At 43.5% G+C, this 23,633-nt stretch overlaps 2 protein-coding genes and 1 long non-coding RNA gene across 3 annotated transcripts in view; 1 reads left to right on the top strand and 2 right to left on the bottom strand.

Annotated features, from left to right (window-relative positions):
* The window catches only part of dnajb12a (DnaJ heat shock protein family (Hsp40) member B12a), a 352,456-nt gene that overhangs the window by 136,541 nt on the left and 192,282 nt on the right, over window positions 1-23,633 (bottom strand). The window lies entirely within an intron of this gene.
* ddit4 (DNA-damage-inducible transcript 4) lies at window positions 11,171-12,908 on the bottom strand. The gene is made up of 2 exons (XM_069885542.1): window positions 12,656-12,908; window positions 11,171-12,050 (listed from the first exon to the last, which is right to left on the bottom strand). Exons 1-2 carry the CDS (start codon window positions 12,816-12,818, stop codon window positions 11,569-11,571), a joined length of 645 nt encoding a protein of 214 aa, XP_069741643.1. The 5' UTR covers window positions 12,819-12,908; the 3' UTR covers window positions 11,171-11,568.
* Window positions 14,846-23,633, top strand: part of LOC138736284 (uncharacterized) — a 36,844-nt gene continuing 28,056 nt past the window's right edge. The window contains exon 1 of the long non-coding RNA XR_011340194.1: window positions 14,846-15,303. This is a non-coding gene — a long non-coding RNA (uncharacterized lncRNA). The remainder of the gene's footprint in view (window positions 15,304-23,633) is intronic.

Raw genomic sequence — 23,633 nt, 5'->3', positions numbered from 1 at the left:
AGTATGCAATGATAAAGTGTCAGATATACTCAGAATTTTGGAATTTGCTCAATATATATACGCCTAACGAGGAGGATCAAAAGTTTTTGCAGGATATTTTTTTGAAGATTGCAGACACACAAGGAAATATATTAATAGAAGGGGATTTTAACCTTAATTTGGATCCAATGCTGAATAAAACTGGACAAAAGACAAGTAAAAAAGAATAAAGTAGCCAAATTTATGGTAAAATCAATCAGGAAATGAAATGTTTTTGATATGTTTTTGTTGTCAGCCCATATTCAAGGGAGAGTTAGGAAAAACTGAGTATAAAGCTAGACTACTATCAGATCATTCACCCCTGTTATTAGCAATAGAACTGGAGGACATCCCACCAACAACATATAGATGGAGGTTAAACTCCATGATACTTAAAAGGAAGGAATTTAGAGAGTTTATTGAATGCCAAATTAAAACATATTTTGAAATAAACACTGAATCAGTGAAAGACAAATTTATATTATGGGATGCAATGAAAGCCTTCATTAGATGGTAGATAATAAGTTATGTGACTAAGATGAGCAAGGATTACAATCGGGAAACAGAGAAGTTGGAAAGGGAGATAGTAAGTACAGAAAAGGAATTAGTAAAACGGGATGATATAACGAAAAGGAGAGAATTGGCGGACAAACAAATTAAATACGAAACATTACAAACATACAAGGTGGAGAAGAACATATTGAAAATAAAGCAAAAGTATTACGAACTGAGAGAAAAAACACAAAATATTAGCCTGGCAACTTAAAACAGAACAAGCTAAAAGAACGATACTAGCATCAAGGAAAAAGGACAAACAAATTACATATAACCCAACGGAGATTAATGAAAATTAAGAAATTTTATGAACAATTGTATCAAACTGAGAATGAGGGGAAAGATGATAGAGGAATTTTTAGCCAAAATTGAACTGCCGAAATTGCAAGAACAAAACAAACTTATAAAACCATTTGAAATAGGAGGTACAGGATATATTAAAAATGCTCCCGAACAATAAAATACCAGGAGGATGAATTTCCAATAGAATTTTATAAAACATTTAAAGAGTGATTAATTCCTCCTCTCCTGGAAGTAATGAACCAGATAGAAGAAACACAAAACTTGCCAGATTCATGCAAGACAGCAATACCAAAGACAGGGAAGGATCCATTAACACCAGCATCATATAGACCAATATCTCTACTTAACTCAGACTATAAGATAGTGAAATTATTAGCAAACAGATTGGCCGATTGTGTACCTAAAATAGATCGAACTGGATTTATTAAGGCAAACAGCAGACAATGTCTGCAAACTTGTTAATCTAATTCATGCAGTTCAAGGAAATAAGAAACCAACAGTGGCTGTTGCTCTAGATGCAGAAAAAGCCTTTGACAGAGTAGAGTGGAACTACTTATTTAAAGTATTACAGAAGTTCAATCTCCCAGAAAAATATACAAATTGGATTAAAGCATTGTATAATGGACCATTGGCGAAGGTAACAGTAAATGGATATGCATCGAGTCACTTTAAATTAAGTAGGTCAACTAGACAGGGATGTCCACTATCCCCCTCATTGAACCTTTGGTAGAACTGATAATACCCAACAACCAGAGAAATCAGTAAAAGAATTACATAAAAATTGAAGGAATATGGAGAAATATCGGGGTATAAGATCAATGCAAATAAAAGTGAAGTGATGCCAATGAGTAATGCAGACTATACAGAATTTTAAAAGAATCACCATTTAAATGGCAAGCACAAGCAATCAGATACCTAGGTATCAGGTTAGATAATAATTTAGGCCACTTGTATAAACTAAACCATCAGCCACTAATAAAGTAATTGCAGCAAGACTTAGAACATTGGAAAGAATTACTGCTAACGTTAATAGGGAGGGTAAACTGCATTAAAATGAATGTGTTCCCAAGGATACAATACTTATTTCAAACGTTACCAATTCCTTTAACAGAAAAATTCTTTAAGGAACTAAAGAAAATAATAAGGAAATTCTTGTGGAAAGGAAGGAAACCAAGAGTAGGGTTAGATAAATTAACAGAGAGGTGGTTTGCAGTTACCAAATTTTAGAAATTATTATAGAGCCGTACAATTAAGGTATTTATCAGATTTTTACCAGACAAGGGAAAAACCAGACTGGACTAAGATAGAACTAGATAAAATAGGGGAGAAGGTTCCAGAACATATACTTTACTATTGGGATGAAAAGCTGGTGGAATATAAAAAGTCACCAGTTTATTTAATACATGGAAGATCATCCACTTAGAAAGGAAAAAAACAAATTATTAAATACCAAAATTACTATTGACGCAAAATCCGCTAATCCCTTTTACAATAGGAAACTTTTCCTTTAAAGAATGGGAGAGAAAAGGAAGAATAGAAAACTTTTTTTTGGAAATAATTTATTAACATTTGAACAGATGAAGTACAAATATGGAATAACTCATGGTACAATATCTGCATATCATCAATTAAAAACTTATTTAAAGGATAAATTGGGAAACAGCTTGAGATTACCTGAAGGAAGCAGCTTTGAATATGTGATTACGGACACAATGATAATTAAAAGATTTATAATGAACATGTACATTAAGCTGCAAGATAAGAAAAATGAAATAAACTATAAACCTAAGCAGAAGTGGGAAAAGGATCTAAACAAAGATTAAAAAATGAAGTATGGGAAAAGTTCTGGAACTATGAAGAATACAATAAACACAAGGTTACACATGATACAGTATAATTGGTTACACAGGGTATATATCACTCCTCAAAAATTAAAAGAATGGGATTCAACATGATCGGATAGATGTTTTCGCTGTGGGAAGGAAATGGGAACAACATTACATGCAACTTGGGCATGTATGAAAGTGAATACGTTTTGGGAAGAATAAAATCTGATACCAAATAAAATTACAAAACATACCAAAAAAACCAGAGATCTTTCTTTTAAGTAACACAAGAATTAGGCCTCAAATTGGATAAAGTGCAAAAAAAATTCATTATGATAGCCTTAGCAATAGCAAAAAAATGTATCATGTCAACTTGGAAAATGGAAGAGAGCCTGAGTATACAGCAATGGTACATGGAAATAAAAAAATGTATTCCATTGGGAAAAAATAACATATAATTTAAAAATTAAAATCACAACATTTGAACAAATTTGGGAACCATACATGGAACATATCAGAGAGCTTACCTACGACCTCCATCCCCTAAAATGAGAATGAAAATGATAAGACAAAACGACTAGATTCAGTGTGTAATAAATAGATGACGCATTTTTCTTGTTTATTTTCCTTTGTGTGAATATACTGTTTTATGGTTTTATTGTATTGTATATTTATGGGTTTTGGAGAGGGGTAGTTAGAGGGAAGGGAGGGAAAGGGGGATAAAAAGGGAGAAAACTGTAAATTTAATGAGAAAAGTTTGTACATATTTTGGTTGATAAGGTTCATAGTGTGAAAAATAAAAAAAATATTAAAAAAAAAGAAAAATTGTCATTGGCCCATTTCCTTTGGAGCTTGAAACCCTGCACATAACGAGTCAATGAGGGGCAATAAAAACTGGTTTTCAAGCTTTTTCTTTCCACCCACATCCCACCTTCAGCAATCCCTTATTAAGCACAGAGCACCGATGGCAAAAGGAGTACTTAAGGTGGAATGCAAGCGGAAAGAAAAAGGTTGAGAACCACTGCCCTAAAGCCAATTAATGTAGCCTGCACATCTTTGGGATGTGAGAATAAGTTGAAGCACCCGGGGAAATCCCACGTAGTTTCACAGGAAGGACATGCAAATTTCACACAGCACGGAAAGTTGCACTTGACCCCGGGTCACTGGAGCTGCGAGACAGCTGTGTGGCTATTGGCACCACAGTGCAGTAACTGGGACAGTGAATCAGACCCCTGTTGCTGGCGAGTCACTTGTCTCTTGCAGTTATTTGACCCAAGCCTCTCGAGCTCTGTTTGTTGGTGACTTAGCAGAACTGCCTTTACCCACAAATGAACCAATAAAGGAAGCTCTTGTTACGCAAGCTTCAGTACAGACAGAGAACAACTGTGCCCTTTGCATCAGGACAAACCACATTGTCAGGAGACTCTGTCTAACCAATGAGACGATCCAGTGACACAACTGCAACAATACTTGGACCAATCATTTACTTCCAACCCCTCTTTGACAGGCTGTCATATGGTTTATGACATAATACTATCATTTTATTTTTCAGTTAGATCCTAACATTGCATGGACTTTTTAGTCCAAATATATACTGTAAATCTTTGATTCATTTTTTATTGTCCAAGCTGTACAACTAATCAGTTTCTAGAAATGCAAAAAATAGTTAGAGGTTAGATAAGGTGCTGAAACTCTCCCCTCCCAATTGCATTCCTAGCTGGCCTCCTGTCTTATTCTCTCCATTGGTCATTAAAACCTTTAGAGCCCAGTGGTTCTCAACCTTTTTTCCCCTCCCACTCAGTAAGGAATTACTTCAGGTGGTACGCAAGTAGAAAAAAGGATGAGAACAGGTTCTCTAATCCATCCAAGTCTTGTCCACCCATCACCCTTGCACGTATTGACATACATCAAATCCAAACAAAGCATGCCAGTCTCTTGAAGGCAACAGATTGCAGGAATTGTTGTCACAGGAGAAATGCAACAGTCCATCCATCCTCAGTAACCCTAACCCAGTTGTTCTCAATCTTTTTTTTGTCCCACTCCCATACCATCTTAGTAATCCTTTACTAACCTCAGAACACATCTGATGCCATAGGTGCTCTGTGGTTAGTAAAGGATTACTTAAAATGGTATGCCAGTGGAAAGAGAAAAGGTGAGAACTACTGGATTAACTGGTGTCTGCACGTGACAGGAGAATCTGGTGGGGAAGTTGATGGTTGTAAATTTGAAATTTAGATATTCAGCATGGTAACAGGCTCTTTTGGCCCACAAGCCTGTGTTGCCCAATTACACACAATTGACCTACAACCCCCAGTATATTTTGAATGGCAGGAGGAAACCAGAGGCCCCCCCCCCCCAGGAAAACCTACGCAGACACAGGGAGAGCGTGCAGACAGCGCAGGACTCCAATCACAACATTGCACTGACCACTACGTCAATTACGCTGCCCTGAAAAATATTTCGTGGCCATCCAGGGGTTGAACCTTGGAGTTATCATGTGCAAGAGAACAATAAGTTGGAGAGTGAGGTTCTGAAACCTCGTGTAATGGTCCAAATTACTTCCTTACCTTCAAAAGGAATCTGGGAACACTTTGAAGAATGAGAAAAGGGAGCAGCACTGCACTGGTCTACTCACCTCATGTTTGTCTTGAAACCACAAGAAAAAATGAACATGGCAAGTTCTAACTCAAAAGGTTCGTTTGTCCTCAAATGAGCCACAGGTGATACATCATGAGGCATAATTTGACACTGAGTTTAAATCAGGAGTCATCCAAACAATGATTAGAATCTTGATCAAATAATGAAGGCAGATTATTCAAAGTCTGATGAGATCACCACCAGGTGGGACTTATAGACTTGTTGCAGCCTCAGACAAGGTCAGGAGAGGAGGTTGCATGTGATTCACTCCCCTGCCTCTGGGCTGCTTGCCATCAACATCCAGTCTGAACAAAAAAGGTACACTGTAGATACAAGATAGCCTCTCTAAAAGTTGTCAAACTCTTACAGTGGGTTTTATTTTTATTTTAACATTATACGGCAATTCACTCTGTTGCTCCAAGAGACAGCTTGACCATAGACAGGTCAATGAACAAGTTTAAATTTAGACAAACAGCACGGTCACAGGCCCTTTCATCCCACAAGCCTGTGCTGCCCAGCTACACCCAATTGACCTACATTTTGATAGGTGGGATGAAACAAGGGAAAACTCATCCAGAGACAGGGGGAACATACAAACTCCAGATTAGAATCCCACTTACCCTTGTCCTACAGCCAACGATTGAGAAACAATTAGAACTACATTAATAACAGTGCAAAATTGCAACAAGCTGGTTTTTTTTTAAAAAAAAGCTCGTTTTAAAATTAATTCAGCATGGGTTTAGTGTTGATAGGGAGAGTGGTGTAAAGGAGGCAGTTAAACCAAGGTTCGCCTATTCAAGACCAAAGAATTTTAAATCTTATTATTTTAAGCCAACCACTTATTTAAGGCAGATCCCCCAACCCCAGTAGAGATGGAATTCCCAGCACAATATTAGTCAGACAACACAGAGGAGAAAACCCCATCTATGAAAACGGGAATGAATGTAAAGCAAGCGATGGCATCCATACTCCCGTCACTATTCAAAATTCCCAGCCGATTCAACCTTATCTCACTAAGACCAGCATTAAAATAGCATGCATGGACAGAGACTCTGACCAATAACTCTAAAGAGGACGTCACCATCTTATGATGTCTGATGTTTACAGACGTATTCAAAAAGTGCCACCACACTAATATTGAATTGAATGGGAATTAATTCAGGAGGAAGTCAGGGGAACGTGACCCAGTCCTCATTGAGGGTTCAGTCATGGAGAGGATCAAGAGCTTCCAATTAGGGAGGGGGAAAAAGGGGAGAAAATGACACTGTGTATATTCAGGAGGGAAATGTTTATGTGCATTTTGGTCAATATGGTTCATAGTGTGAAAAATAAAAAAAAATGTAAAAAAAGAACTTCCAATTCCTGGGTATCAACATCTCCGAGGATCTCTCCTGGAGCCTCCATGTTGCTGCAATCACAAAGAAGGCTCGCCAGCAGCTATACTTTGTGAGGTGTCTGAGGAGATTCGGTATGTCACTGAAGACTCTCATAAACTTCTGCAAGTGTACCATGGAGAGCATTCTGGCTGGTTCCATCACTGCCTGGTATGGAAGCGCCAACTCTCAAGACGAGAATAAACTCCAGAGGATTGTTTAACTCAGTCTGTGACATCACAGGCACCAAACTTCACTCCATCGAGGACATCTAGATGAGGCAGTGTCTTTAAAAAAAGCAGCCTCTATCCTCACAGACCTGCACCACCCAGACCATGCCCTCTTTACTCTGCTACCATCGGGAAAAAGATATAGGAGCCTAAAGACGAGCTCTCAGTGGCACAAGGACAGCTTCTTTTCCGCTGCCATCAGATTCCTGAATAATCAATGAACCAAAGTCACTGCCTCACTTTTCTTTTATTTATAGTAATGTAAGGTGACTTGTTCATGATCATAAATTCTGATCATAATATTGGTCACAGCATTCATAGGTCAGGCCTTCCAAATAATGCCATACAATATTGAGGGGGAGTTAAATTCTCCAGAATGGAACTTTAATCCAAAGCATTTGAACCAGAGGGTGTGCTCTAATAGAAAGGAATGGGCCACAAGGAGTCGCAATGTCACCTGTTCCATTTTAACAAAACTGTTGGCCTCAAAAAGGCAACATCAGAAACTTTACCTAATCTAATACTAGTCACTGAAGATCCTTTTGGGGTGATGGCTGAATAGAACCACATTCAGAACAATCTTCAGTAAAACATACCTTGGTTGAAGTATAAACACAATGCTGGAGAAACTCCGCATGTCGAACTTTATATAGCAAAGATAAAGATACATAACCAGGCTTGGGACCTTCATCAAGATTTGGAAAAATGTTGGCAGGTATCCAAACAAAATAGTAGGAGGGGTTTTTTTTTTTCTCGGCACTCTCCAACCAGATAGCTTCTCCAGTTTCTGCCAACCTACTCTCCATTGTCCCTCCCTCCCCTTGTCTTCTTTCTGATAATTCTCCACCCCCTTCCTTCTCTACTCTCAGAACCATCCCTCCTCCCTGTTTGCTGCTGTGCCCTCCCTCCCTCCCTTATCTATCCATTACTACCTCCTGCCTGCGAGACTATGCTCCTCACCCCCTACCATTTTGTTTGGACACCTGTCTAAATTTTCCATACTTTGATGAAGGGCTCAAGCCCAAAACGTTAGTTCTGTATCTTTTTTTCTGCCATATAACCCTGTTTGCCTTGCTGAGGTTCTCCAGCATTGTATTTTTACTCAGGACAACCTTTGCTGCCTTTATCAAAGCAGGAGACCCAAGCCTCAGTGGGAAGACATCCCAGGTCAACCAAACACCGGAGAAGGTCACAAGCAGCCACTCACCAACTCGAAATGTTCCTTTCTCTAATGACGCCTTCTGACACAGCTTGGAAATGAAAATTAGAAACGATCCAACCTGAGCGCAGTCTCGAGTTTGATTCCAGCACATTCAGGTTCAGCTGAGGACTGCAGAATAGTTTGTGAACATCAAGGATTATTTCACTTAACAATCTACCAGGAGACAAGACTACCTTTAGGGAGGAGAACCATAGGTAGAAACATTAAGCGCCCAGTGTTCTCCCAGTATTCAACTTTCCTCCAGATTTAGCCTTTCTCACCACTGAGCAGGGTTTCCACATCGATTGCTCATTTCTTCTCCATGGACGCCAGCTAGCCAGCAGAATTCTTCCAGCAGGTTTTTTAAAAAAAAAACTAAATTCCAGCACCTAGAATCTCTTGTACAACCCACACACAAGCGCACAGAGACATCCACACACACACACACACTCACCCACACACACACACTCACCCACCCACCCTATCATTCACCCGGGGGTTCAGTGCTGCCAGAGCTCACTTGGGCACCTCGTCACCATTTTTAATGAGCTCTGGCACCTTAAAAATTTAGCCCTGCACCTCTCCATTCAACTACACACAGTGCCAATAAACATATTCTGAACACGAGATGTGGGTGGAAAAGGCAGCAAGTACATACAAATTCTCCAGTCAGAACAGGTCAGGATTGAATCCAGGTGCTGGGGGGGTTGTGAAGCAGCTGCTCTACACCCCGACCATAGGTCAAGTCAGCAGAGAATCATACTTTCCATTGCTTTTTGAAATAACAGATGGCATTTTATATCCCAAGGGGAAATCTCCTCAGTTCAATGTTCCAGATCCATACATTTAATGCAAGACCAAGTTGTTCAAAATTAAATATTCCAATTCAGAAACCAATCTGTTATAAATTATGACTTTTCCCGTGAACAGATCAACATTTAAAAAGATTCAACCTTCACACATTCTGTACACTCCCTCTGCTGTTCAATATTATGGCCAATCATCTACATTCTACCCCTCAGATTCTTTGTCCAGTAAAGACAGTGGGTGATCTACAGAATTCAACCAACCAGCAAAAAAAAATGAGTTAAAATAAATAAAAATAATAGCCATAAAAATTTGGGAATTATCTGTTGAACTTCACATCATTAAGGACAAGATACTGATTTCTAACCCCACCCCCCTCACCAAAGATTTTTTAAAAAATACTGCTTAAGGGAAGTGCAGCTGACTTAAACAAGGTCTACTTGTGATGACAAGTATAGTATTTGTCTTTTAAACGGTTTGTTCTTAATGCAGGTGTGTTAGTTCAGCATTGTTAGTGCAAGTCTCAAGCAACCAGAAAAGACACTTAACCAGCATCTTCCAATCCCGCTAGGTGCCAGATACTAGGGTTTTTTTCTGCATTGCAAAGGAATAGGAAATGTGTAGACTGAGAGATATTTTTTGCATTTGTGTAGTCGAATAAGTGAGAAAACTGGTTTTACCATTTTTAATCTGGATAATAACCAGATTCCTTCAAAATGTAGTTACTCAAATTGCAAGGGAGGCAGCTGGATAATAAACAGATCAGCAAACATTCTGAAATCTTAGTTGCCTTCAATCGGAGGCATTAGGACCACGTATCATATTGCCATGGCAATTGGGACAGTGTCCAAACTGATGCAATTCTTAATCTGAACCATCTGCTTAAAGTGTCATCCCGGTACCCAAAGAGTAGTGACTACCACCAAGTAGTACTAACTTATACTGTGAGCAAATGCTTTGAGAAGCTGGCTATAGCCAGAATTAACGTACCTAAGCAAAGATCTGGACCCACTGCAATTCACTTATCATCACAGCTCGCTCCACAGCTGATGCAATATTGCTGGCTCTCCACTCAGCTCTGAATCACCTCTAATAGCATTCATACATATGGCTGCTCTTCATTGACTACAGCTCAGCCTTCAATATCAGTATTCCCTCAGTGCTGGTCAAGAACTACAAAGTCGAGGCCTCTGTACCTCCCTCTTCAACTGGATCCTTGACTTTCTCATCAGAAGACTAGTCTGTACAAATTAGAAACATCTCTTCCTCACTGATTATCAACACAGGTGGCCCCCCCAAGGATGTGTGCTTAGCCCACTGCTATACTCATTATACACCCAAGACTGTGTGGCCAGGCACAATTCTAATGACACCACAGTAGGCAGCAGAATCATACACACACAAACAAGGAAGTGTACAGGAGAGCGATAGATCAGGTCATTGAATGGGGTAACGACAACAATCTTGCGTCAGTCTGCTAAACCAAGATGATTGTCGATTTCAGGAGGAAGTCAAGGGACCATGACCCAGTCCTCATCGAGGGTCAAGAATTTCAAATTCCTGGGTGTCAATATCCCCAATGATCTGTACCGGAGCATCCACATTGATGCAATCACAAAGGCGGCTTGCCAGCACCTATACCTTGTGAGGTGTCTGAGAATCGGTATGTCACTGAAGACCCTCGTAAACTTCTACATTATCAGTGGAGAGAATTCTAGCAGGTTGCATCACTGCCTGGTTTGGAGGCACCAACTGTCAGGACAAGAATAAATTCCAGAGGGTTGTTAACTCAGCCTGTGACATCACAGGCACCAGACTTCACTCCATCAAGGCAGTGTCTAAAAAAAAACCCCAGCCTCTTTCCTCAGACCCCGACCACCCAGGCCGTGCCCTCTTCTCTCTGCTACCATCGGGAAAAAGGTACAGGAGTCTAAAGAAGAGCACTCAGCGGCACAAGGTCAGCTTCTTCCCCTCTGCCATCAGATTCCTGAATGATCAATGAACCAAAGACACTGCCTTACTTTTCATTGCACTACTATTTTAATTCTTTATAGTAGTCGTAAGATGGTTTTAATGTGAATGTTGGTACAAAACACCAAATTTCATGACTTGTTCTTGACAAGAAATTCTGATTCAAATGACCAGCATATGAGCGCAACTGCTTTTGCAGCTTTAATGCAATTTAGTGTCAATACTGAGTACCATAAATTATAAACAAGATTTCAGGTTTTTTTTTTTATTTTTAGTACAAATTGTAGCACAACACCAAAAGTATCAAAAGAACAATTTGCAAAAAATGCAATACCATTTCAAAAAATAAGACTGCCCTGCAGACCCGTTTCCCCACCAAGGGGTAATTTTCACCAACACAAATTAGCACCATATCTGCAAGTGGAAGCATTTTTAAATGAAGATGTTAACATAGGTCCCATTCAGTCCAGAACTAGCTCCACTGCAGTTATAACATTGCACGTTCCTGGATCTGGGAGAAGCCATTGCATACACCACCCAGGGGTGCTGGTATGCAGGTTAGAGTTGCTCAGTGAATGTGTTAAATGTCCCTGGGGTCAGAGATGAGCCCCAGCAGTTCTAGTCCTCGTCATTCGGTGAATATCACCTCAACATTCTTCAACCAAAACGTCGTTGGAACTGTACAGTTTTCTCTTAATGATTCGGAACCTGGGGCTGAGTCTGAGAGCTTGGCTGTAGCCGGGGGTGAACGAGGGCCCCGAAGTCAAGAGGTCCTGGACCTTGGACCAGATGCCCGCTTCCATCCGCAGCACCAGGGCGAGCTCGAAGGTGGGGACCAGGCTGCTGTCCACCACGATCCGGTCCACGTCCTTGCAATCCTTGCCGTCCTCCACGCTGAGGTGCAGCACGGCGCCCCGCAGCCCGCACGGCTCGCTGGCCGCCAACCGCAACAGCTCCTCCGCCACCTGGCCGCTCAACTCGGCCGGGATGAGGAGCTTGAAGCAGCGCAGGGCGCCGCGCTTGGCCTCGCTCAGCGACTGTTCAATCAGCTGCATGACATCGGCGCACAGAAACTCCTCAAACGGGTCGTCGAGGACAGAATCCCGGTCCGATTCCAAACTCCCGTAATCTGCGGATGGAAAAAGACAAGTGATATTAATTCATTGTCCACCACGGGAATGGATCCAATCAAACTCTCATAGAATTGGCCAGCTCGATGCATGTCACGGGAGGATTTAAAAACGTATCTAGAATAGAGGCCATAGAAACAGCCTCCCCTCCTTTCGATCAGGGGGCTGCATTATTCGCTTTCCCTTCCCCCATGCAACATTACAGTGAAAAGCAAATCTGCAGCTTTATACACACAGATTGTGGGAGACTTGCTGGGTTTCTCCAGCGCTGCTGCTTCATTAGAGTTGACTGTCCCGGCATCGACACGATTGCTACAGTAAAAAAATCAAACAAGTGCTGGAGAATCTCAGCAGGTCGGACTTTATAATAGGGGCTAGGTCTGTCATACCGTACACTTTTTGTTATTAAACTGTGTAATAAACAAACAAGTGCTGGAGAAACTCAGCATGTAACAGAACAGTTTCTCCAGTATCTATTGTCTCAAGCCGGTTATAGGAAGAAAATGTGAGAGAAACTCTGCAAGTCAGAGTTTATGTGCTGGCTGGTCTGCTGAGATTCTCCAGCATTAAATTTCAATCAGATCTCCGCGCTGACGGGACTTACCGCTGTCACTATCCAGGCTGGGTTCTGCTTTGCGCTCCAGCGGGCACGGCAGATCCTGGGCAGGCGAGCTGCCGGTCAGGTCGGCGATTCTTTGCAGCAGCTTACCCCAGGAGGAAGGGGGCAGAGGCGGCAGGGAAGGTGCCGCTGCGCGTCCGTGACACATCGCTCAGTCAGAGAGGGAGGGAGGCAGATCGCCTCTCACGTTAAGAGTTACCTTTTTAAAAAAAAAGCCGTCTCAGCACACAGCGTTCGGCCGGCACTCGCTCTTTATATCGGGTGAGCCCCGCCCACCACTCCATATAAGGAGCTGCGCTGCACGTAGCAATTTCGCCCCGGCCAATCAGCGCGCCGATCACGTTCGCCACGCTCGCGGCCAAGTCCCGCCCACACCTTATGCGGGGAGCAGATGTGCGCAAGGGCTGGGAACAACTTGTCCCGGACCAGAGCTCAGTCAATAGGCAGTTTCTGTCCACATGTGATCGGGGTTGAAACCCCGCTTTCTCTACAGATGCTGCTTCCCGTCCCCCCCCCCCCCCAACTCCCACCGTTGTGTGGACTTTACATCTTTTGCAGATCTACAGTGTGTCTGGGTTTATTTTGCCGTTTGTTCTGGGCTGGGAGCCAATATCAGTTTGTACAAAGGGGAGGGGAGAGAGTGTGTTGGGACATCTCGTCCTTGGCAGCTCGCCCGCAGGCTGCACGTCGTTAATCAGCCCAACTCAGAACCAGTATGCTTTCCTTTGGGGATTTGCAGAGACCTTCAAAACCCAGACCGCAAAGGCAATGTCATACTAATGCGAAGCATATGGGGAGTAGGTTTCATTTTGTCATTTTAAAGGCTTTGGCAGAAATGGAAAACAAGCTGCCTTTTACCGTTCTTGTAACTTGCTCTTTAAAGTCTGCAGACGCCGTGTTGGAAGGTCAAAGCTGGAGAAACCCCAGCAGGTCGAACAGGGTGTCGAGATGCAGAACCTTGGTTTGACCGCTGAGTTTCTCCAGCATTGAGTTTTTTGCTCTTTGAAGTCATTTTTGCATCGTTTAACCAACGAAGCATGAGAACTTCCATTGACCAGGACAATATTAGATCGTTCAGAAACAGATTAAAGGGTTTTAGTTCGTTTTAAGTACAATGATTGTTCATGAACAACACGGCAAGATCCCTTGAGACGGAATGAAATGAGGACAAGCCTGTGCAGTACTTAATCATCAGGTGTTGGAGATTATCACCAACTGCAAACAGTTACATTCAGACAGTAATAGAAAATCCAAGCTTCAAGGCCATGCGAAGGTGTATCTAGTGTTTCAGAAATGCTAAAAGACTGGAATCCCAAGAGAATTACCCAAACCAAAATAAAAGCATCCATTACAAGACAGGGAAACACAAAGACTGCAGAAGCTGGAAACTTCTTGTTTTATTTAATCATTTAACAAACATATCACAATATTTCAAACTTAATCCAAATGCATGTGGTATTTTATATTTAAAAAAGGAAACAAATACAAAAGAAAGAAAAACCTCTAAATCCCCCTCCTCCAGCAACCCCCTATAAACTAAAGAAAAGACCACAACAGGAGCACTTCACTTTCTTGAACTTTTAAATGCACAGATATATGCTCATAGAGACCCACAGGAGAAAGGGAATGTTTGAGATTCGTTTAAATTTTAATACCAACAGTTTGTAAATATGGTCTAGCAGCTGGAATCTTGACCTGACAGAAAGTTGGTGGAGGTACTCAGCAGGTCAGGCTACATCGATTGGGTAGAAATGGTCAGACAGCGTTTCAAGTCAAAATACTTTAGCAAAAGCCCTTCAACCAATTCACACTGTTTAATTTCTCTAAATATGTCAATGTATCAGAATTTATTATCATTAATGTCATAATTTTTTTTTGTTTTGCAGTAAATATTGCTACAAATTACAATTCAAAAATAAATAAATAGTTTTAAAGAAAAAGGATAAAATAAGACAGTGTTTTTGGTTCATTGATCATTCAGGAATCTGATGGCAGTGGGGAAGTAACTGTCCTTGTGCCGCTGAGGGCTCGTCTTCAAGCTCCTGTACCTTTTTCCTGATGGTAGCAGAGTGAAGAGGGCACGGCTTGGGTGGTGGGGGGTCCCTGACAATAGAGGCTGCTTTCTTAACACACCGCCTCTTATAGAAGTCCTCGATGATGGAGTGAAGACTGATGCCCATGATTGCGGAGCAGAGTTAACAACCTTCTGGAGGGTTTTCTTTCCCATCTTAAGCGTTGGCGCCTCCGTACCAGACAGTGATGCGACCAGACAAAATGCTCATCACAGAAATTTTACAACTCTGTGCAATGTCAACGAAGTACTTTTGTAATGCAGTTGGTGTTGTAATCAAGGAAACGTGGCTATAGACTGATCTGGATAAACGTGGCTATAGATTGATTTGGATAAACTTGCTCAATCTTCACACGCAAAGGAAATTCTCACTGATGATTAGACTCACACAAATGACAAGATAATTATTTTTTACTGATGTTGATTGCAGATTAATATTGGCCTGGACATTACGAATAAGAGACTTCTTTTTCAAAATAATGTTGAGATCTTTAACCTCTACACATCAGGAGAAACAGTCTTCTTCTTTGGCTTGGCTTCGCGGACGAAGATTTACGGAGGGGTATGTCCACGTCTGCTGCAGGCTCGTTGGTGACTGACAAGTCCGATGCGGGACAGGCAGGCACGGTTGCAGCAGTTGCAAGGGAAAATTGGTGGGTTGGGGTTGGGTGTTGGGTTTTTCCTCCTTTGTCTTTTGTCAGTGAGGTGGGCTCTGCGGTCTTCTTCAAAGGAGGTTGTAGCCCACCGAACTGTGAGGCGCCAAGATGCACGGTTGGAGCCGATATCATCCCACTGGTGGTGGTCAACGTGACAGGCACCAAGAGATTTCTTTAGGCAGTCCTTGTACCTCTTCTTTGGTGCACCTCTGTCTCGGTAGCCAGTGGAGAGCTCGCCATATAACACGATCTTGGGAAGGCGATGGTCCTCCATTCTGGAGACATGAACCACCCAGCGCAGTTGGGTCTTCCGCAACGTGGATTTGATGCTTGCGGATTCTGCCAGCTCGAGTACTTTGATGTTGGTGATGAAGTCATTCCAATGAATGTTGAGGCTGGAGCGGAGACAGCGCTGCTGGAAGCGTTCTAGGAGCCGTAGGTGATGCCAGTAGAGGACCCATGATTCAGAGCCGAACAGGAGCGTGGGTATGACAACGGCTCTGTACACGCTAATCTTTGTGTGTTTCTTCAGGTGGTTGTTTTTCCGGACTCTTTTGTGTAGTCTTCCAAAGGCGCTATTTGCCTTGGCGAGTCTATCTCTTTGTCGATCCTTGCATCAGATGAAATGGTGCAGCAAAGGTAGGTAAACTGGTTGACTATTTTGAGTTCTGTGTGCCCGATGGAGATATGGGGTGGGGGGGGCTGGTAGTTATGGTGGGGAGCTGGCTGATGGAGGACCTCAGTTTTCTTCAGGCTGACTTCCAGGCCAAACATTTTGGCAGTTTCTGCAAAACAGGACATCATGCGCTGGAGAGCTGGCTCTGAATGGGCAACTAAAGTGCCATCGTCTGCAAAGAGTAGTTCACGGACAAGTTGCTCTTGTGTCTCGGTGTGAGCTTGCAGGCGCCTCAGATTGAAGAGATTGCCATCCGTGCAGTACCGGGTGTAAACAGCGTCTTCATTGTTGAGGTCTTTCATGGCTTGTTTCAGCATCATGCTGAAGAAGATAATAAAGAGGGTTGGTGCGAGGACGCAGCCTTGCTTCACGCCGTTGTCAATGGAGAAGAGTTCGGAGAGCTCATTGCTGTATCTGACCTGACCTTGTTGGTTTTCATGCAGTTGGATAACCACGTTGAGGAACTTGGGGGAGCATCCGAGGCACTCTAGTATTTGCCAAAGCCCTTTCCTGCTCATGATGTCAAAGGCTTTGGTGAGGTCAACAAAGGTGATGTAGTGTCCTTTGTTTTGTTCTCTGCACTTTTCTTGGAGCTGTCTGAGGGCAAAGACCATGTCAGTAGTTCCTCTGTTTGCGCGAAAGCCACACTGTGATTCTGGGAGGACATTTTCGGTGACACTAGGTATTAGTCTATTAAGGAGAATCCTACCGAAGATTTTGCCTGCAATGGAGACCAGCGTGATTCCCCTGTAGTTTGAGCAGTCTGATTTCTCGCCTTTGTTTTTGTACAGGGTGATGATGATGGCATCATGAAGGTCCTGAGGCAGCTTTCCTTGGTTCCAGCAGAGCATGAAAAACTCATGCAGTTTGGTATGCAGAGCTTTGCCGCCAGCCTTCCAGACCTCTGGGGGGATTCCATCCATACCTGCTGCTTTGCCACTTTTCAGTTGTTCAATTGCCTTATATGTCTCTTCTTTGGTAAGGACCTCATCCAGCTCTAGACTCTAGGGATGTTGAGGGAGCTGGAGCAGGGCGGATTCTTGGACTGAGCGGTTGGCACTGAAAAGAGATTGGAAGTGTTCTAACTATCGATTGAGGATGGAGATCTTGTCGCTGAGGAGGACTTCGCCGTCTGAGCTGCACAGAGGGCTTTGGACTTGGGGTGAGGGGCCGTACACAGCCTTTAGTGTCTCATAAAAACCCCTGAAGTCGCCAATGTCCGCGCTGAGCTGGGTTCATTTGGCGAGGCTAGTCCACCACTCATTTTGGATCTCCCACAGTTTGCGCTGAAGGTGGCTGCATGCGAGACAGAAGGCTTGTTTTTTTCAAGGTGAGCCTGGTGGGCAGATCGCTTCTTTGCCAGCAGCTCCTGGATTTCCTGGTTGTTTTCGTCAAATCAGTCCTTGATTTTCCTGGAGGAGAAGCCCAGTACCTCTTCAGTGGATTGCAGTATGGCTGTTTTCAGCTGATCCCAGAGGGTTTCAGGAGACGTGTCCGTGAGGCAGTTTGCATCCTTGAGCTTTGCTTGGAGGTTTGCCTGGAAGTTTCCTCTCACTACGTCTGACTGCAAGTTTCCAACATTGAACCTCTTTCTGGGGGCTCCACTGTTCTTGAACTTTGTCTTGAACTGAAGGTTGAGCTTGCAGCGAACAAGCCGGTGGTCAGTGTGGCATTCCGCGCTGGGCATGACCCTGGTGTGGAGCACATCTCGTTTGTCTCTTCCTCGCACCAGAACGTAGTCCAGGAGGTGCCAGTGTTTGGATCGGGGATGCATCCAGGTAGTCTTCAGGCTGTCTCTCTGCTAGAAAAGGGTGTTAGTAATGACAAGCCGCTGTTCTGCGCAGAATTCCAACAGGAGGCGCCCGTTGTCATTGCACTTGCCGACACCATGCTTGCCAAGGATTCCTGGCCAGGTTTCTGAGTCTTTGCCGATGCGAGCGTTGAAGTCGCCAAGGATGACAACCTTGTCGGCTGTAGGGGTGCGTTGGATGAGGTTGCGCAGATCAGTGTAGAATTTGTCCTTTTCTGCTGGTTCCGCCTGGAGGGTTGGAGCATAGACACTGATGAGAGTGATGTGACGCTTGTTTTGAAGGGGGAGTCGCATGGACATGATTCGGTCCGCGTGGCCTGTCGGGAGGTTTTCGAGTTTGGAGGCAATGGAGTTCTTGACCATGAAGCCAACACCAGATAGGCGTCGTTCAGCCTGAGGCTTGCCAGACCAGTAGAGTGTGTAGCCCGCGCCGTGTTCTTTGAGGGTGCCTACATCTGCAAGGCGGACTTCGCTGAGAGCGGCTATGTCAATGTCGAGTCTGAGGAATTCATGTGCGATGAGGGCAGACCGACGTTCAGGTCGGTGGCTGTCAGCCTTGTCTAGCATGGTTCTGATGTTCCAGCATGCTAGCTTGAGTTTGTGTGCATCTTTTGAGGGGAAGGACGTGGACATGTCCTCGGGCCTGCGAAAAGGAGCTTTTAGGTGGAGTGCAGTGTGCGCAGTACTGGCCCCACCCTTTACACCCATGGTTTGTGTGCCATAGCCAAGCAAGCTGGGACGTGGCAGTGAGGTCCTTGGGTCGTAGGTATTATATCGGAGCGACCTTCTCCTATGCAGGTTGCTTAACCGGGCTGAAGAGGCCTGCCTCCCCTTTGAGGAGAAACATCAGGAGAAACAGTGCCACCTTGTTAAATGACTAACTTGAAAGACGGCAGTGTTGAGGACAAAGCTTCCAATCTCACTCGTCAAGTCAAGTTTTTGGCATCTGATTGTACAAATACAACCCGACGAAACGACATTCTCCTGTCCTCAGAGGAACACTTAAGCAGGGAAGTCATGGAAGGATACAGATCGTATGTGGACAAATGGGATTAGTGCAAATGGACATAGTGATTGGAAGGGCCCATTACAGCTGTACAACTCGACGAGCTTGATTTCTTTAAACCATTCAAGTGATGTTATTGTCTGATTATAACTAGAAGCTATCTATAAATCTCACTAGCACACAAGACAAATAATTTCAGACCAAAAAAATTAACATGGGAATACATGGTCCATAGGAAAATTAGTGGGGACTTCTAGACCAATTCTAGCTTAATGACTCTTCCTCCAGCTAGGTGACTGGCTGCACATGATATTCCAAATGTGGTCTCGCTGTTGTGACAGGAGATCTCAACTCCAGTATGCAGCAATGAAGACCTTCTCCACCAACATCTCGACCTTAACTGCCTCTTTCATGGAACTGTGCGCTTGCAATCTTGCGGCTTTCATTTTATCATCTTCTTCCGTGAATGTTTAAATCCAAAGTGATGTTGAAGAGTTGTTTTGTGGGTTGCCTGGGCAGCACTCAGAGCTTGTTAAAAAACAGAGGAACTCAGTCAGTCTCGCAGAGTCCAGAGGAAGTAAATAAGTGGCACCTTGAGGAAAGGATCAGGGCCAAAACATCTTTACTTCCTCTGGGCGCTGTGAGAACTGCTGAGTTCCTCCAGCATCTCTGTGTCTTACTACAATCACGTTCGTGTTTTACAGCACTCAGAACTTACCTCTGCTCTGTACCACAAGACACGTGACAATAAACTAAACTCTAAACTTGTTCTACCACTTATGGCAGCTTGTGTGGACTTTTGATTGTTTCTCATTTAAGGTGCTATTTTGAATCTCCTTCTCCCATTTAAAAAGTCACAAGCCAGGGAGTCAATGAGCATTTTAAAAGAAGCTTTGAGAGCACCCACCCTTAAATAATTTCCTCCATCGACCTGGTAGTGTTTTGTTGCAACGGTGCTTGGAGTCAATTTCAGGTGTCTGATGTCAGCTAAGTCAATGATGTGCCTGTCCGCTGGGGCCAGCTAAGTTTAATGAGAGGCTCAACGCTGGCCACAGAGAAGGCACTGTCACTGGTCACCTTCCTTTGCACCAGTGTACTGCACTGTAATGATCTTTCAGTGGTATCTTTGGCAATGCCTGTCCAGTTCTTTGATGTGTCTCCTTGAGGTTGTTCTTGACTCCAGGCCAGATGAAGGGCAGGAGTCTCTGCTGCTCAGTAAACCAAGAGATTGAACTGAACTGAAGTACTTATTTGTCATGGGTACTGAAACACAGTAAGAAGCTTTGTTTTGAGTGCTATTCAGGCATCCAACTCGTACAATCGGTAATGTAATTGTAATAAAAAGACAAATAAAATGTTGGGAGTAATTGATAGTTGGGTATGGAGAAAATACAGAAACAGTGCAGGGAATCGAGAAACATACAGTTCTCAAAGAGTGCAAGGGTTAGTGGCATCACTAGGATTGATGTCACCTGGTGCACTAACTCATGATGTCACCCCTCCACCCCCATGGACTGAGTGTACGGAGCGTAGAAGAAACAGGTGTGTGTCTGGGGTGGCGGTGGCACTGCTGAGTGGGAGCAGGTGGTGGGGGGGGGGGGTGGGTGGTGGCACTGCTGGTGGGGAGGGGGGGGGGGCTCTCTGACCAGAGAGCATTAGAAGGTTCAAATAGTAAATTAGCATTGTTTTAATGATACATATAAGCTGGGCTTACGAAAAATGTTTTTGTTGTTATAACTAACCACAGGGATATTTTTTACAAAAAAGAATAGATTTCTGCTGAAACGCGGCACAAACATTTTACAGACAATCATTTTGGTGTCACCCGATGCAGTCTGCACTCCCTGGTGACGCCAATGACCAGTATGAGATCAGTTTAAGAGTCTGATAACATAAGTATAGAACTACTTGAATATGGAGATTCATGATCTCAAGCATGTGGTTGATGGAAGGGAGGAGATGAGAAGAGATTGGTGGCAGGTTGAGGATTAATCTTCAAGCATTCTTTTGCTCTGACAATGTGAATACAACGGAGGCATTTCAACACCAATTTCTGCCGTCACCAAGAGGTGACTCCCTCAAATACTGAACGTTAACTGTATTTTCCAGTGTCTGGCTGTAGATCCTGTTTATGCAGTAGGGCTGGGTTGGTTGATATCTTTACCTTCCAGACATTTAGGGCAAAGCTCATTTATATCTGGAGTGTAAGTGATTCTTAGAAGCACCAGATATAAATATGTAAATAACAATAATGGAGTCATATCCGAGTCCGCCAAACATCAACCACACATTCACACTGATCCTACATTAATTTGCCCTTTTTTGAATTCTCCCCACATTCTGATCAACTCCCCTCAGATGCTACTCCTCATTGACATACTTGGGGCACCACCATCCACCACAGCTTTTTTACATGAGAGGAAAGTGGAGCACTCGGAGGAAAGCCACGCTGTCATGGGGAGGACACGCAAACTCCACACAGGCAGTACCGGAGGACAGGATTGAACCTGGGGCTCCAGCACTCTGAGGCAGCGGCTCAACGAGCAGCACATGCTGCATTGATAAAGAACTTTTAAATGCTTTAGAATTCCAAAATGTTTCTCATTAATGAATTGTTGACACTGAAGCACAAATGGGGAAATGTGGTCAAGGCGACCTAAATTACAGATAGGCTTTAAAGCAGTGGTTCGCAACCTTTTTCTCACATACCACTTTAAAGATTCCCGATGACATAGGTGTTCTGTGATTAGAAAGGGAGTGCTTAAGGTGGTATGTGGGTAGAAAGAAAAAGTTTTAATCATACTTAATTGACTTGTTATGTGCATGGTTTCATAACTCTAAAGGAAATGGGCAAAATATTTCAATAACAATTGGGCCGAGAGCAGTGATTCTCAACCTTCCCTTCCCACCCACATACTACCTTAAGCAATTGCTTACTAATCACCGAGCACTGATGGCATCGGGATTACTTAAAGTGATATGTGAGGGGAAAGAAAAAGGTTGAGAACCACTGCTTTAAAAACCATCTTTAAGGAACGAGAGGCAGAGGTTAGTGTAGATCAGTGGTTTTCAACTGCCTCCCCTAACTCACATTCACCGTGTCTGCCTGTCCCGCATCGGACTTGTCAGCCACAAACGAGCCTGCAGCTGACGTGGACATTTACCCCTCCATAAATCTTCGTCCGCGAAGCCAAGCCAAAGAAGAAGAAAAAATATTCCCTAGGGGCTCTGTGATTGGTAAGAGATTGCTTAAGGTGGTATGTGGCCGGGAAAGGAAGGTCGAGAATCACTGCCCTGGACCCAATTTTTACTAAAATATTTTGCTTGAGAAAAATTGTCATTGGCCCATTTTCTTTGGAGTTATGAAACCGTGCACATAATGAGTCAATTAGTGATGATTAAAACTTTTTTTCTTTTCACTCAGAAACCACCTTAAGCAATCCCTTACTAGTCACAGAGGACCCCCCCGACCCCCCCCCCATGGCCTGGGGATTACTTAAGGTGGGATGTGAGTTTGCATGGGGGGGGGGGGGCAGTTTGAAAACCACTCATGCAGAGGCTGGAATTTGGCCCGAAGAAAAACTGTCCATTTCTCTCAGAGTCAAAGCTGGGATCCAAACAATTCTAGAATGCTGGGTGGCGGGGTCAGGTCAGTGAAGCTCTTTCAACAAAGAAAAAACAAGGGATGGACAGTGGCTGGACGTGAGGGAGGGAAGCAGGTTGGAGATTGCAGAGCACAAAGACAAAATGTTTTGAACATCATGGATTTTGGACATTGGGCAGCAGAATTTTGAGAGGAATCCAATTTTAATTCTTAGGAAGGGCACATTGGAGCTGGGAGATTAGTAGAAGGTGTTAATGGAGTATTTTCTCTGCACCCTCTTGTATTTTTTAGAGAGAGCTTCCAAATGGGTGTTTTGATATCCTTCCCTCCTGCCACTTCACACTGAGCATTGTTTCTGAAAGGCATGGGATTGTTTATGAGCTGAGTACTGTTTCAATTGCTTTCTTTGTCCCTGGCAGCCTCTGTTGCAGAAGTTCAAAGGTGATTTTTTTTTCTTCCCTCCCCCTCCCCTTCTCTCCCCAACCAAAAGATAAATAGTGCCTTGGAGGATGCTTGCTGCGGTCTGCTGAGAACATACAGATCACGTCGGAAGCAGCCAGCGCCTGCTTTGGAAAAAGTAGTCTGCAAGGTCCTAGTGCTACTCGGGTTTAACATCTCAGTGCAACAAATTAGGAGAGATAAGAAAGGTTTGCAGAAGATACAGGGTGCTCCAGATTCCTGACCTTTTCCTTTCAGACTCCTGAATGGATCTAAGAATGGCAAAAGATTATTGTCCTTGCACAGATTTTTAAATTAAATAAAATTTTTACTTTCAAAAAAATTTAGATTTAAATCACAGTTACAAATCATTTTGGCCCATGAGCCTGTGCAGTCCGATTACACCCAATTGACCTACACCATTCCCCCCAACCCCCGCATGTTTTGAATAGTGGGAGGAAATAGGAGCCCCTGGAGGAAACCCATGCAGTCACGAGGAGAACGTACAAACACCTTACAGACAGGGTCGGATTCGAACCCTGGTCCCGATCGCTGGGGCTGCAACAGCGTTGCGCTAACCGCAACACGAACCGTACCACCCCTATTCTGTTCTATTCCCTGCACTGTGGTTTTGTACTTATATTTAACTTGGAGATATGGCACAGTAGCAGGAACTTCTGGCCCACGAGCCCGTAACACACA

This window comes from Narcine bancroftii, chromosome 6 (genome assembly GCF_036971445.1).
Source record: "Narcine bancroftii isolate sNarBan1 chromosome 6, sNarBan1.hap1, whole genome shotgun sequence".
NCBI classification, from domain to species: Eukaryota; Metazoa; Chordata; class Chondrichthyes; order Torpediniformes; family Narcinidae; genus Narcine; species Narcine bancroftii.
Note: the sequence above shows the minus strand (reverse complement) of the source record. Positions and strands in the feature narration are given on the sequence as shown.

Coding starts and splice junctions, on each gene's coding strand:
- ddit4 (XM_069885542.1), bottom strand. CDS start 12,818: ATGTGTCACGGACGCGCAGCGGCACCTTCCCTGCCGCCTCTGCCCCCT. Junction 12,051..12,655: donor CAGCCTGGATAGTGACAGCG/GTAAGTCCCGTC, acceptor TTCCATCCGCAG/ATTACGGGAGTTTGGAATCG.